A 15859-nucleotide genomic window follows, 5' to 3' on the forward strand; every position below is an offset into this window, starting at 1 on the left:
ATAAAATTACATATGTGAGTATTTATCGATGAAACAATTGTGAGACGTGTAATTTTTTTGGTAATATTTTGGTAATAAACAAAATGAGGTATCGATAGGAATCTAGACGATGCAATTTGTATAAACGTTTTATAATATAACACCAAAATATATTTTTGTTTGTTCTATGTTTTAAGTTACCAATGATCATCTGTGCTTTGCGCAATTACTGGTGTTACAAGTGCTATTTTTAATAATAAATCACATGATAATGATATTCGGCAGTAAAGTTAACTGGGTTTATTTTTCTTTTGTGTGCTGATAACCAGAATGACCTCTGTAAAGATAAATACCCCCATGAAGACGACGATGTTTATATAAACTGGTAATACCTATAAAATTTTAATCGTTCGCAACACTATCTGTTGACTGTTCTAGTCTAAACTTATATAATTTTTTCCTTACAAGCTTGGACTTTTACTGTGTGTGTGTGTTAATTAAGTGTTGGTTTTTCAAGTCTTTTATAACTAATTTAGTGAATTTTTTTTTCATTCGATCTGGCAGCAAAGAGAGGAATGCTGAGACCTACAAAGGACTGCTTAGCTCTCAGAATTCGTATCAATTCTCTACATCAAACTTGGAAGTGGTTACATCAAACTATTGCTCTTCACGACTACCTCATTGCATTGACGTCGTCCTCTAAAAACGTCTCTTACTGTTCCTTCCTAACACATTAAACTAGTTTTTGAAGGCACAACATCTGTAAAATTAATACTGTTTGAAAAACTAGTTTCCACAATGCCATTAATGCAAAGATTCTCTCCAAGACTTACGACCATCATAAACCGCATTAACAATAAATCCTATTCTACCTCTAATGATCAGAAGATTAAAAAATCCGTGTTTATCTCGCAATCAAAAGATGTTTATACCAATTTAGCACTAGAAGATTGGATGTACCGAAACTTTGACTTCAAAAACCATCATGTTTTAATGTTGTGGCAGAATAACCCTTGTGTTGTTATTGGAAGACATCAAAATCCCTGGCTTGAAGCAAATGTAACTGAACTACCCTATATTAGTGAACAGGGCGTTCAACTTGCTAGAAGAAATAGTGGAGGAGGTACTGTATACCATGACAAAGGTAATTTAAATCTCACATTTTTTACACCCAGAGAGCATTATGACAGAAAGTATAATCTGCAAATCATCTCCAGAAGCTTGTTTAGAGAATACAACATGAAAGTGGATATTTCTCCCAGGGAGGATCTAACCATAAGGAATTTTAAAGTATCCTTTTAAAATTTAATAAAAACTAATTTATACATAGTATGTATTCATGTTTATATCTACTTCTCTGTTATTTAATGTTAAAATTGATATTTATTTACATTTCCAATTATTTGAGGGCCCAAAAACCCCAGAAGAAGATGTTTACGTATTTTTGGAAGCCAAACAATGAGATACAGAGTCATTCCCCAAACAATCTAAGATTAACAACTAATATTTAATTAATTTATATTTTTTATTGATTCTTTGGTATATTTATATTAAATACATTATTTACTAATACAATTACATTGTTCCTTTGTGCTTCTTATAGCTTCGTAATAAGTTTGTAGGACTAGATAGTGAATTTGTTGGTATAGTAGTAGTATTCAGAATTATTATTTGAGCTGCTCTAAGATTTTTCTATGCAATGTTTTCTGCCCTAGTGATTGGATTTATTTTAACATGACTATAAAATTGCTGTTTGGTGCTCGGGATAAACATCATTTTCTTAAACTTTCCATTCTTGATTCAATAGTTTACTTTAAAATCAAATTACATATTTCAGAATGTAAATATTCATGACAATAGATTTGAAAAGACCTCAAGAATGACTTTAATCAAATAATTTGTTTTTTAATTTTTTTTTTCTTAACAAAACCAAAGCAGGTTTCTGGAACAGCGGCGAAATTGGGCAGAACTACAGCCTACCACCATTGCACCCTTTTAGTCAATGTCAACAAAGTGGATTTACATATGGCTTTACAAAAACCGGAAGTAAGTCTTTAGAATATTTCATGATATATTCAAATAATTTCCATAAAAAAATTAAGTTTAATTACGGATTATTAGTGATATTCATAATGGAACAATACTGAATGTTCAGTATTCTCCTGCAATATTCTTTGATCCTTTAGGACATATTGAAATTAATCTTTGGTGAAGTTGTTAGTTGTATTAGGTAATAGAAAATAGCCAAAATTAAAAGAATCATTTCAATGATAAATTGATAATACTCTTTTTTTTTCAAAGGCTGATATTAAGACCAATGCAACAAAGTCTATTAAATCAAAGATAATGAATTTGTGTGAAGAAAATCCACATGTTGAAATAAATAATTTGATGAAAGCTGTTGGATGGGAATATATGCGAATGCATCCTTTAAAACTCGTCGATGGAGGAATGGAGTTGGCTAACAATCAAAATGGTTTTCAGTTGGTTAATCCTACGGACGGGTGGTTCCCAGGTAAAAAACATATTTATGTCGTGTCTAATTTACTTATTAAAAAAAATGTTAAACAAACAAAAATTTAGAACTTGAAGCATTGTTATGAAAAATTGGATTAAATATTTCGTATCTTATCAGCTGACATTAAAATTTATCCAGTGTTTATAAACAACTTGACTACATTTATATTTTTGAATAATTTGTCTTCAATCTTGAATTATTCATTTACATGTTTGAATAATTAGTTAAACATTTTTTTCTATTTTGAAAAGTGAAATTTTAAATTCAAACTAAAATCTTAAAAACTAAAGGGTTTGGTGTACTAACTCTAATATATTTCCGAGCTTTCGAATACTTATGTATTCATCGTCTGGGAATTATTAGTTAAGGATTGCGGAGTTTTAAATTTCGATGATTCTTTTAAAAAATCTTGAATTCATCGAATTCAAAAAATAATATTCCAATTGAATCTTGGTATAAATATTAACGTTATTGATTTTGCCACAATCCAACTAAGTAAACTGTCATAATCTAGCTGGTAAAGATTGTGGCTTTCACAGAATTTTCTCATAATTTCTAACAATATTTCCACTTTAGGGTGTAGAACTATATTTACAATATTTAATAGTTCATTTAAATTTCGACAATTTCTTCGTATTCATAGCAACATTTTTTGCTTTCCCATGTTTTCTCTGTTTCTTTTTTGTTGTCCTTTGGTTTGCGAAACTTTTTTTACTTGTCTTGAATTGCCCTTTCTCTGTAAATGTCTTCACCAGCTCAATTACCTTTATTCAATGAATATTATGACTGGTATTAAACAGCAGCTCTTCTTTCATACTATCATTTCTTGTCACTCCTTTCCCTCTTCTCAAATATTTCATCTCTGTAGCTTGTATTTTAGTTTTTTGTTGCTGATTTAGCACCCATGATTCGTAATCATATGTTGTATATCTCTAAATATAGTTCGAAATACTTCCATTTTGGTTTTTCTTTACATTTCTTTTTTTATTTATATACTATCGAAAAATGCTTGAATTTTTTGTATCACAAACCACTTTTGTCCATTCACTTTGTCTCTTTTTATATCCAGAATCAAATTTCTGGAACCTTTAGAGATTCATTCCGAATGGCATGACATGACATAATGACAAAATTTCTTACCAATAATCAAATTGATTTATATACAGGTTTAACAGAAATTCGAAACCAGTTAGTCAGCTGGGAATGGCATTATGGTAAAACCCCCAAATTCAACATAACCAAGTCTTTCAAGATTCCAGATTCTTTAGTGGAAGGTTACGGAATCAGTGAGGATCTTAGAGTTACCATGGTTGTGGAAAACGGTAAAATAAATGATATCAGTCTTTATGTACCACCGGGTATTTCTAGCCAAGGTTTCTCTGGCAATGTTAATGTCATTACTAGTCTAATAGGTCATAAATTTTCTGAAGACACTCTCGGTAGTCTTGAAATGATGATCAGTGGGTTAGTAAATGAAAAAGACAGATTTGTTTCTGAGTGTTTGAAGCAAGTGATGACGTCTGTCTGATATAGATCCGACAGGACAACTTGAAACTAATAGTGTTGAGTTTCAATTTTTCCTGTCTGCACCAAAAGAACTTACCAAAATTAGTGTATATTTTTTCTGATAGTTCTATTTTTATAATGTCAAAAAATTAAGTGACAGTTATTATCTATTCGACCAATAACATGTTAATGGATTAACAAGTGAAGAACGCCCACATTATGTCTACACAACGTCGAAGGGTTGAGTAAATTTCCATTTTATAGAAAAATTGAATAGTAAAACAGAAGTAGAGAAAAGGGGAAAAATCTTTATAAATGAAAAGTGTCCGTCGAAAAGGGTTGATGCACATTGGATCAGGGCGAATTATTTTAGGTTAATTTACTTCATTATTTTGTACAACGCAAGTTGTTGAAATTTTTCAACTCTGAGAGTGAAGTTTTGGGACTATACAATTTATCCCAAAATATTCTTGAAATCGGTTTTTAATTAATAAGATGCCAAATTAGTTTTGAATACATAAAAAACGACCGGTAACTAATCTCCACTCCAATCCAGTTTACCAAGATTTCAGAGAGATTCGTTAACCATTTTTCTTTTGTTTAATACAAAATCATTGAAAACCGGGGAAAATTAACACTTGCACGTCTGAATAGGGCTAAGAAATCTACTGACTTTGTTTCGTTTAAAAAATGTTCCTACTCGTTCGAATGTCAAAAGTAAAGTTAATCTCTAATGAATCGCGAACATAAAAACTTGTTGTTTTGGTTGTCTACCTTGTAGGAAAATGATTGAATTTTATATATTTAATAGAAATCCAAAGAAGCACACTTCAATTCATCTTCAATAGCTACATATCCTTTTTTTATACCAATGCCTGTTTGGAAGATTTTAGAACTGTTATTTAACGTATACAGGCGGACACTTTCTCAACTTTTTTCTAATACTTCTTACCTTTATCCTCCAAATGTACAGCATATTCAGTACTCAAACGAATTGTCAAAATCAGCGGATGTTCATTTAAAAATGGCCACCGTGGGTAGGATTTTAGACACTATTCCTAGTTTTATTGCAAAATGGCTTTTTAAAGAAGTTGAAATTACATCTCGGAAACGTGGCTTAGTTTTTTTTTCGACTATACTCTTTTCATCTAATAAAAAAGGGATTAACTCCATTTGAAGCTTCAAGTTTGTCCTTTTACCCCGCAGCTGTCATAGGGTTAACACTCATAACATTGGAAATTTTCAAAGAAAGAGATTGAGCTCGTATTCTTTGGGTAATAAAAATCGATATATGAAAGTATCGATGTTTCACAGATAATAATCGATGTTTCTAATCTTTTATTATAAATATTTGATATTTATTTCTGAGTATCGAATTTATTACAAGCTTTCAAGAGCTCTTTCCCATCAATTGTGTCAAGTTTTATTCTGTAGTTGTGGCACGTTAACATCTATTCTATAGATATTTTTATTAAATATCCGTAGAATAATGTATTCCAAGTAGAAATGATGTTTCATCTCTCATTTTCATTAGTAAACAATATAAATATGATTCTAGGACAATAATATATATTGGAATATCTATTTTTACCCGGTATTTTCCGATTTTTCCTTTCATATTGTGTGATATGTAAGTAGAATTGTACTAATAAAATAAAGAAAAAGAACATCGGTTTACCATTAACTATCTCTCTCTATTAAACCAAAATTTTTTGTCGCTCCCACCATTCTAAACTACTCCGTGATTCAATCAGAATGGATATAGATTTAGAGTAATATATTCATATATGTATTACTTGTATATGGACAGTTTCTATAAGTGGAAACTGCTTCGACTAAGAAAGACAGAATGATAACGTTTTCTCTACCCTCCAGTTCGATTCTGCGCGTTCTCAATCATGCGCTACCTGAACGAGAGAGAAAATTTTAATATTTTAATAGTGGGACATTTCTTCTCGTTTATAGAAGTATTGATATATGAATATACCCTTATCAGCACTTGAACACGTACCCTTATCTCTATCTTTAATATGAACTCTATGGTGTTATTGAATTAAATAAGTAGGGGCAATTTGTGTAGGAATATTGTTGACGATCTTTGAGTTGATCAATGTTTTTTTTTAATATGTTTATGTATATTGCTGTTATTAGTTTCACATATTTATGTAGATTAATGTCAAGTTTAAGGAATGCTCCGTATAACCGGTGAACAAGAATTAATCATATCATTCATTTGTTAGTGTAGTTTATACAGTAGTATTTGATTTGATTGTACCACATTCGGGATATTATCAGGTATCTGAATATTTCATATCCTGCCTATATCTTGGATGTGTATTATTATAATTAATCATTTTTTTTTATTTTTGTAATTTCTGGCTGTATTAATTTGGAGCTGTTGTGCCTTAATCATTTATATATTATAATATTTTATTGGTGAATAAATTTATTTCAAATGTTATATTTTTGCTTTATTCCTTAACCATTGCAACTAAAATATTTTTCTACAATGGATGCAAATTTGGGGTAAATCATTAATCAAGTTTGAGCACCCAGTTTAGATTCCGATTCCCGCTGATGAGGTATTATACACGAACGTGCTCTAGGCGCTCTTTCTATGATATAGTTTCCATTTTTTTAGTTTAATAAAAATAACTAACTATAAGTGTTTAGGGATGTACTTATAATCGAAAGCGTCGAATAGACAATGAAAGTAAGCTTTATTTAGGTTAATAAAGTATTTTTTTTAAAGTAACGAATATATTTCAAATTAAAATTCTTGATAGTTGTCCAATAACCACTTTACATGATCCTAATATTCTACATCAGGCTCATACTGGAATAGTAGTCGATGTAAATGCTCGAGGAATTTGTTGGCGTTGTTGGTCAATTCCTCTACGTCTGTTTACTATGAATCTACGCGTTTCTCTTTGTTCTAATTGTCTCTGTTGATTTCGTTCATCTCTTACCTCTTGTGATTGTGATTGACACGCACATCTGCATTGTTTTGTTCGCCTGATGTTCGTGTTCTGATATGCATGAGATTTGATTGTTCGTCGACTCAAATTGGTTCCTTTAACTCTTGCTGGCGTTGCTGAATGTACATTTAACTATCGAATAAATCAACTTAACATACTTATTCGTGAGAAACAGTGACTTAATTCAATTGTTTGCTTATTATTTGACTTACTTTTCACAATAAGAGAACACGTTTCTGTTTTGATTTAAAAGTATTGGCAAAAAATGTTAAGTACAACATGTACAGGTACGGTAATGACCATTGTTAGCGGGAGCTCACAATATGTGTTTATTAATCAATAATTATTGCACTGGAACTTGATGATAAATTTACGATGAGAGTAAAATAAATATGAGAGTTGCACAGAAAAATCAAAATGATGGACTACCCTTACGATTTAGGAGGATGAAAAATAGATGTTGTTCGATTCTCAGACCTACCCGATATGCACACAAAATTTCATGAGAATCGGTCAAGTCGTTTCGGAGGAATTCAATCACAAACACCACAATACGAGAATTTTATATATTAGATATAATATATAATAAATATTAATTATATAGCGAATCTTTACTGGAATCAAAAAACAAATTTACGTTTTAAAGATAAATTAACTCCCAATATCAACATTAGGAGAGGAGTTAGACAGGGCTGTAAACTGTCACCTCTACTTTTCAATTTACCTTATATTCCGAGAGGTATTTGGTGAAGATGTTGAAGAAGGTATTTTGAATGGAATATGTAACTTAATAATCTGATTCCGATTAAAAACTGATGAAAACAACATAGGTCGAAACTTAAATATTTCTACTTTTTTCAAAATACTAATTTTAAACCAGAAGAGATGTAACATCAAAATAATTCAACAAGAAAAGCATAAGAAATTGAAGAAATAGAATTTTTTTATAGAAATAGCTTTTACAAGTAGGGGAAAAGCTAGACGGGACAATTTAATCAAGATATTTATGCCAATAATGATTGGATTTTTAGTTGTGATCAAAAAAGCATTATATTGTTTTTCATTCTCACTTTTTGTGGCGTTTGAGCTTGGAAGGAAATGGGGGTCAATGATCTAGAGCGATTCCTTCAAGTTGAATTTGAAAATTAGTTTTCATTCGAATCCAATTTTTATCTAATTGATTTCAAAAAGAAGAAAAACTCAAAGGTGTACAGTGTTTTTGTGTCAACTTGTTTTTATAGAGAATTCAAGGTCATTAACCTGTAGGGTAATGAATAATTCTATTTATACGATAAAGATGAATGTACGGAATAATTTTAATAGCACGTATTACAGTTGTAGGTACTATATAGATCCTCATAAAATTATACTGACCCCTAGTTTAAATTATATTCATTGATAACATACAAAGATCACATAATGGAATTTTCTCAACCTTGAAAACACTTATTATGTTTATTTGAATAATATATAGAGTGTCCAGCAGTCTACGTGCGATATCTCATGAATAAAATATAATTGTTGACTATATATAATGAAAATTAAGTCTCCTTAAAAAGTATAAACATGAATTTATGTATATTTTTGCACTGAAACGTCGTTGGGTAGGGGAATTTTATCTATCTTGGATTTTTTCGATTTCATAATAAAGTTTGTGGAAAGTATACAGAATAAAAATTGGAGTTGTAGATTTTTTTATTACGTTTTAGTAACAATTATTTTTCTATTTTAATGAAATAGAATTTGGAAAAATACACTGTCTGACGCGCGTTTCGATAACCAAGTTATCGTCTTCAGAGACTGAAGGCAAACAGTACACCTCTCTGAAGACGATAACTTAGATATCGAAACGCGCGTCAAACAGTTTAATTTTGAGCGTAATCAGTGCGTTCCTTCTGTTATAAAAGAGTCAAACTTTGGAATATTTTCTTTAATAATTTTGTAGTAAAGTTATTTGATAAGGAAAACTGAAAATTATTAAGTATTTGGCAGAAAAAAATCATTGATGTGTACCTATACATAACAGTATATTATAGGAACGGAATATCTTCTTTCTAGAAAATAAAGAAGCTGTACTTTGATCAATATTTTTTTTGCTCGTATCAGTTTATCCTATAACATTGTAAACAGATAACATTAACACTCGCTTGTGCATGTTTGTCTGGCTGACTCTGATATTCCAACCTCCTTGACCTCAAGATAATTGTTATGGCGATTTGTAAACTATGAAATACACGACACCATCAGGAAATTTATGTGAATTTTATTTCGGCTTTTAAATAATTTTAAATAATAATAGTTCTGCAATTATCATTATATTAACATTCAGCGTTTGTGGAAAACTTTTTTGAAACAATGTTTGAATATAAAACCGTTGATGACTCTAACGAATAAAAGCCATCGACAATTTTTCACATTCATTCACATTTAATATACTGAACAAAATATAATAAAGAAACCATTGAACTCTAATCAATATAAATATTTAGATAAAACTGAATATCAAAAAAGTTTTTCTAACAATATTTTCCAAACAAATTATTAGGCAGTCACGACTGTCAAATTATGTCATTTAGTATAAGGAGTTTTCGGGTTAACCCGATCATGATCTGATTGTTCGGAAAGTAATCGCAATCCATTCCATTTAAAATCTCACCTAGTCGATCGTCGTTGTTGCAGGTTTTCTGAACTAATTTACTAGCCTAAAATTGACCGGCGATAGGGAATAAAACAGTCGCAGTTCATAATCACAAAAGCTGTGTTTGGTTTGCTTTCAATATTTTCTTTTTTATCTCTCTCGCGATACTGGTCAGACGCACACTTGGTAAGCAGTTAACGAAACCAACAAACCAGAAAATCACCATAACCCCAGTCCTGCAGAGACTTTTTCCTATATCAAGGCCAAACCTGGAATATCCCTCACCTCACATGAATAAGGTCCCATTCACAAACATCCCAACGAAACTTTCTCTCTTCATCTCGTATTCAACAAGTAACTGCTCTAATCTAACATTGGGTGTATCGCCAAGGAGCACTGATCAAAGGTTACTGCCAAAAGATCAGTTTTTGACGATTTTTCTCACTTATCCACCCCATATTGTGTAACAAACAGAGTCACGCAGTCTAGGGTGGACAAATAGTAAATGTTTATTCATCAATGGAAAGTTTTGCTTATCCGATTCTCCATTTGATTAGAACGTGAACAGCCCAAGAATAGTATTCACCAGAATAAATAAAAAATGTACGATTTTTAAGAGGGCGTGAAATGTATTAGATCATGGTATGTAATTAAACGTATTTGCCTGCTTCAAAGCGTTGATCATAAGTAGGAAGAGCTCAATTATTATGTAATAGACAGGATCAAAATTGTAATGACAACATCTGAATCCATAGCAATGAAAAAAAGAGCGAGAAAATAATTTTCTACATTTATTATTATGAGGAATCGAAATAAACATAAGATGTGCAAATCATATGGTTGTATGTAGCATGATTTACATATAAACAATATATCTCTAGAGCCCAAAATGTTCGAAAAAAATGCCCAAGTGCAACGATAACAATAGAAGGGAAAGTGAAAGTAGTAGGACTCATTATTTTACAAATTATTTGTTCATGAACATAGTGAAAACGATTAGAATGTTTGTCTGTATCTACATATTGCTGCCAACAAGTTTTCCAGTTTTTGTACGCCTCCAGGAATGCCTGATCCAAAATGCTGTTCAGCTCTTGCGCCACGACCTGTTGGACCACATCAACCATGCCATGATACTTCCCTTTGAAGATCGATTTTTATTCCCGTAGATCTGCCAAGAAGAGCCTGAAAAATCGTTTTGCTTTGCTGTCTTGAGAAAAAATTTTTCACTCGCGATACATTTTGGTTGGTTTTGTTGGGCGAAGGGCGTCCAGAGCGGTCGTCGTCTTCCACACTTGTCTTACCTTCTCGGAACAGTTTATGTCATTCAAAAATACTCCACGTAGCTATGGCAGCATCATCTTAATCATATCGTGAGCTTTGTCGTACGCTTTACCAAGCTTTACAAACAATCTATTCGCGTATCGCTGCTCAAGTAAACGTTCAATGATTCTCCGTGACATGACGAGGCGTTTCGCTAGGGATTCACAGTACAAACGGCCACGAGCTGACTACCGATTTTTTCCCACGATACCGATATCACTTTGTCCAATCGTCCGCATGTTCACTCAGGAAAAAACAGTCCTCCTAATTACTGAACATATTCTGTAGGTTACATAATGATAAAGATTTGTAATTGAATCATAATACAAATTAAAATTTTGTCAAAAAGTTCCAAGTAGTCGTCGTCAAGTATTAATGAATCATTTTAGCTCTTAACCAAGTGGAGGTTTCATATTCTATGAATGCTATGTTTCAGTAAACAATTCTTTTACCTAGATTAACTATTTTCTATAGATTTGACCTCATACGCATATGGAATCTGGCGAAGAACTCTGGTTCTACAGCCATATTGAAGGAACGTTCTTTATTGAATTGATATTCACCAAATATGAGTTATTTTCGATTGCATCTATTAATGTTCATTGAAACACAATATATAATTATTATTCTTTTAATTTACAAGAAATGACATAGTTTAGCGAAAATATTCTGCTGTTATAGATTTCAAAAATTATGAATATTAATCCAAACAGTTTTGTTAATGTTTTATATTTGGACAAAACACATTAACCTCCTGTATACATATAAATATATTTCAAATTACGTGTTATATGGCACATAGTAAATTATTTCTCATTTTTGTCACCGTATTCCAAAATCATTACCCTGGCATTTGCAACAATATTAATGTAGTCATTGTATCTAATTATGTAAAAAAAATATTGTGATCTCAATAGAATCTACATCTAATTTTATAATAAATCGAGTACCCCAAGACAATTGAAGTGTTGATTGAAATATTTATCTTTTAAATATATTTTGAGCATGAAACATATGGTAGCGAATTTCTTATCAAATTGCATGAAAATATATAGAAGTTATTCACGAGATTAACAACTAAACATATTTTTTCGAAATGGTTAATTAGTTACACCATCTTTTACCATACATAATTTTCATATTTTCCTTAAATATTATTGGCAGTAATAAAGTGATGTTTAAATGCAGTAGAAAATTTGGCAACACATTAATGGAGGTCTTATGTGCTTTAGATCATATTTGAAATAATATTTCATACTTTTTATTTTTGGCGGAAATCAACGTTTTGTAGACATATTATTATTATATTTCAGAAGATAAATTTTTGTAATTATACTCAGTGACATTAGAAGTGTTACACATGACATCATAACCATGTTTAGAAGAATATCAATGTTTCTTCTTTGACTATTTATACAAAACAACCTTTTCATGAAATCCGACTAGTTAGTTACAGTCCAAAATAGATACTATAGATATATAACAGCTTTGATTTCTCATGAAACGCCACAGTAACCATTTTAATTGATTGTATTCAGGTTTCCTCACTATCCGGTCGTGAAATTAAATTCTACAGCTGTTTTTAATCGATAATCGTGTGCGTCCCTCTAATTCAGTTAAACACATCACTCAATAAGTCGTGTGATTAACTAAAAAAAACATTTTTTTGCCAAAAATCGATTTTTATATCAATGTAATCATTCCAACGGTTATCTAACTTCTCGATGCCGTGCTTGTAGAAGAATTTGTCTTTTGCCTCAAAATTGCTTCTTCATTTCTTACCGGCGAGCATTTTCTGGAGATCAGCGAATAGTCACTGGTGGCCAGATCTGGACTATACGGTGGATGAGGAAGCAATCCGAAGTGTAATTCCTTCAATTTAACCATCGTTGCCATAGACTTGGGAATCGGTGCATGATCTTGTTCAAACAATTGTTTTTTTCTACGACATATGAGGCAGTTTTTCCTTGATTTTCGAATTCAAAGGATCCAAAAACTCAATGTAGTATTCTATTGATTCTATTGATTATTTCTTCCTTTTGGAGATAGTCGATGAAAAATATTCCACGCGCATCACAAAATACTGAAGCCATAACCTTCCCAGCTAACTGTTAGGCTTTTGGACGCTTCGGCCCTTGTTCACCGGCTGTAGTGAACTCAGATGATGATCGTTTTGATTCGGGAGTGAAGTCATGGATCCATGTTTCATCCATAGTCATATACTCAAGCAAAAAATCTGATTTATTACATGTAAACATAGCCAAACACTTTAAAAAAACCTTTCTCATGATCAAATTCTCATGCATAATTGTAAACATACTGCCTTCTGATATTTTTATAGCCTTAACTATCTCACCCAATTTCAATTTATGATTAGATATAACCAATTTGTTAACTTTTTTTATGTTTTCTATAGTAACCATCTAACCAGAACGTTCACCATTATCGGTGACTCTACAACTAAGTTTAAATTCAGCAAACCAATAACAAATGGCTCTTTTTGATGGAACAGAGTCCGAATAACACTCTTGAAGCCATTGCTAGGCTTGTACAGTATGTTTTTTTTATTAAGAAGCAATGATAAATTAACATACTAAACTGTTTGGGGCTGTCACTTTTTTCTGATCAATCCAAATGCCATGAAATTTGACATATAGTCTTTTGAAAGTTTGTACTTCATTGAAACGTCAAATGGATTTGATCTGTGTGTTAATCACATGACTTATTGAGTTTTGTGATACCTTTTGAATATTTCTCATAATTATCTGTCTATTTGTAAACAGCTGAAAAAATGTCTGAAGGTCGATGTCAAAATCATCATCTTGTAAGCGATTTTGACAGGGGTAAAATTGTAGCTTATCCAGATGTAATAAGAAGAAAACCAACCGGTCAACCTAGCATCAAGGCATTTCTAAGTAATAGTTTGGAGGGTACTATATGTACACTACATTAGAGGATCTTCCACGATTGGTGTTTTCTTTAATTGCGAACCACTGTTGTTAATATTTGAGTGGGTGTAGATAAGCCGCCACCGTGGAGAGCAACGTAAGATGAGGTTTGTTGTTGAAATACCACGTGCACTGGACTATTGGAGTATTTGTTTTGGGGGGCTATTTCTTATAGTAGATTCATATTTGGTCGAGACAGTATGACAGCGTAATGTTAATAATCTCCTACAAACAAATTTTTCATTTTAAATGGGCCTTTACAAGTTCTTTGTTGAGCATCCAGCATCCAACTTTTCTAAGAAGCTTTCTCTAATGTTGCAGTGGTCGCAGATTTATATCTCATATGGGTTATTTGATGGCGAGGAGACTTAAATTTTCAGTATTTGACGCAGAAAATCCACAAAATTGAAGTTGTTTGGAACGAAATGCCACAAGCAGATATCGACCACCTGAATTTATCGATGCGTAGACTACATTCCTGCAAAATTATGATTTATTTCTGAGTAAATGTTAATAAACATCCTCGCTAATGTTATCATTTTATTCTTGATGTAAGGCTATCACATTACTAAAAATCAGGGTCGAAAAATATTTCCTTCTGAGTGGAACAATAATCACTGAGTATATTTAATCATGTATTTCAATGACATGGTAGCAATCACTTAGTTTTAGCGTGGTTATATTTTTTAAATAGTTGTTTTTTTTAACGATTCCATAGGAATTTTCTATATTTATTTATCTACACGTAAACAACTGTAAAATGTAGGTGACGTAATTTTAACGAATAGAATGATAAAGATTGTTATTTTATATAATTTCATAACTTTTGAAAATATTTTTGAGGTTGAAAATTAATACGATTTAGTTTCAAACATTGTTATTTGAATATTCTGTAAAACGTTATATCTAAAAGGAAGAATATACTATAATATTATAACAACAGGAATTACAACATTTGATAAAATTATGAAAAATCCCGAAAAAATCAATTTTCATATGTGAGATCAGAACTAGAATGAAATTAATCGATTGTCTGAACAATTCAAAACAGCATAACAGTAGAAACAAAATATAGTTCAGTTCCTGGAGGATTTCACCTTACAAAAGGTGGGGTAGAAGATATAATTTTTTTATTTTGTTTAATGGGTTTGAAAAGTAAAATAGAGAAAATATGACTAAATCTGGGCTCGGAACTGGTAGCCGAAAAACCTCGAGATTTTCGGACATTTTTCAGTTTTTTCGCAATATCTCGAAAAGGGGTGGCTCTAGCAAAAAATAGTTTCTATACAAAGTTGTAGATTCCCTAAGAATTTCATACTAAACTTTTTCTTTTTCGACCAATAGGGAGCGAGCTACAGCATCTTAAAGATGGACCATTTTTCTCAAAATGTTAAAAAAGCCAAATAACGACTTTTTTTGTGTGTGTTATTGCGATTTATGCATTCTTTGACTCTATTTTTGTTTTAGTTTTTTGTCGATTAAGGTTCTCCATTTTGAGAAAAATGGTCCATTTTTGAGATGCTGTAGCTCGATCCCTATTATTCGTAGAAGAAAAAATTTATTTAATTTAATTCTCTACAACTTTGTATAGAAACTATTTTTCGTTAGAGCCACTCATTTTCGAGATATTGCGAAAAAAAAAATGTCAGAAAATTTCGAGGTTTTTCGGCTACCAAAAGTTGTTCCCAGCCCAGATTTAGTCACATTTTTCATATTTTACTTTTTAAATCCATTCAAACGAAATAAAAAAACAAAATCTTTGGTAAGGTGAACCCTTTTTTGGTCTCTGGGAACTGGACTAATAGATCTAGAGACAAATACGTTATGTCAAAAAATTATTACGATTTTTAGCTAAGTTGAAATTTATAATGAATACACTGTTTGCACTAATACTACACCAACACTCACAATTACACTTTCTGACGCGCGTTTCTATAACCAAGTTATCGTCTTCAGAGACTGAAGGCAAACC

The 15859-nt window shown here is 31.4% G+C and overlaps 1 protein-coding gene across 2 annotated transcripts; it reads left to right on the forward strand.

Moving 5' to 3' along the window:
- Positions 1–12: 12 nt before the first annotated feature.
- On the forward strand, positions 13–6464 carry LOC130890943 (lipoyltransferase 1, mitochondrial). Of its 2 annotated transcripts, none has more exons than XM_057795410.1 (5): positions 13–364; positions 544–1269; positions 1918–2025; positions 2281–2494; positions 3664–6464. In XM_057795410.1, the coding sequence occupies exons 2-5, from the start codon at positions 778–780 to the stop codon at positions 4023–4025; spliced, it is 1176 nt and encodes a 391-aa protein (XP_057651393.1). In that variant the 5' UTR covers positions 13–364; positions 544–777; the 3' UTR covers positions 4026–6464. The 2 variants fall into 2 exon arrangements, with proteins under 2 accessions (XP_057651393.1, XP_057651384.1); XM_057795401.1 differs by having other exon boundaries at positions 21–364; positions 1915–2025.
- Positions 6465–15859: the final 9395 nt, after the last annotated feature.

The sequence above is a fragment of the Diorhabda carinulata genome, chromosome 1, assembly GCF_026250575.1.
Source record: "Diorhabda carinulata isolate Delta chromosome 1, icDioCari1.1, whole genome shotgun sequence".
Taxonomy (NCBI): Eukaryota; Metazoa; Arthropoda; class Insecta; order Coleoptera; family Chrysomelidae; genus Diorhabda; species Diorhabda carinulata.

Excerpts from the sequence above, each read along its gene's own strand:
- LOC130890943 (XM_057795401.1), top strand. The coding sequence starts at position 778 with ATGCCATTAATGCAAAGATTCTCTCCAAGACTTACGACCATCATAAAC. Across the intron at positions 1,270-1,914 it reads TAACCATAAGGAATTTTAAA|CAGGTTTCTGGAACAGCGGC; the intron begins GTATCCTTTTAA and ends ACAAAACCAAAG. Across the intron at positions 2,495-3,663 it reads TACGGACGGGTGGTTCCCAG|GTTTAACAGAAATTCGAAAC; the intron begins GTAAAAAACATA and ends ATTTATATACAG.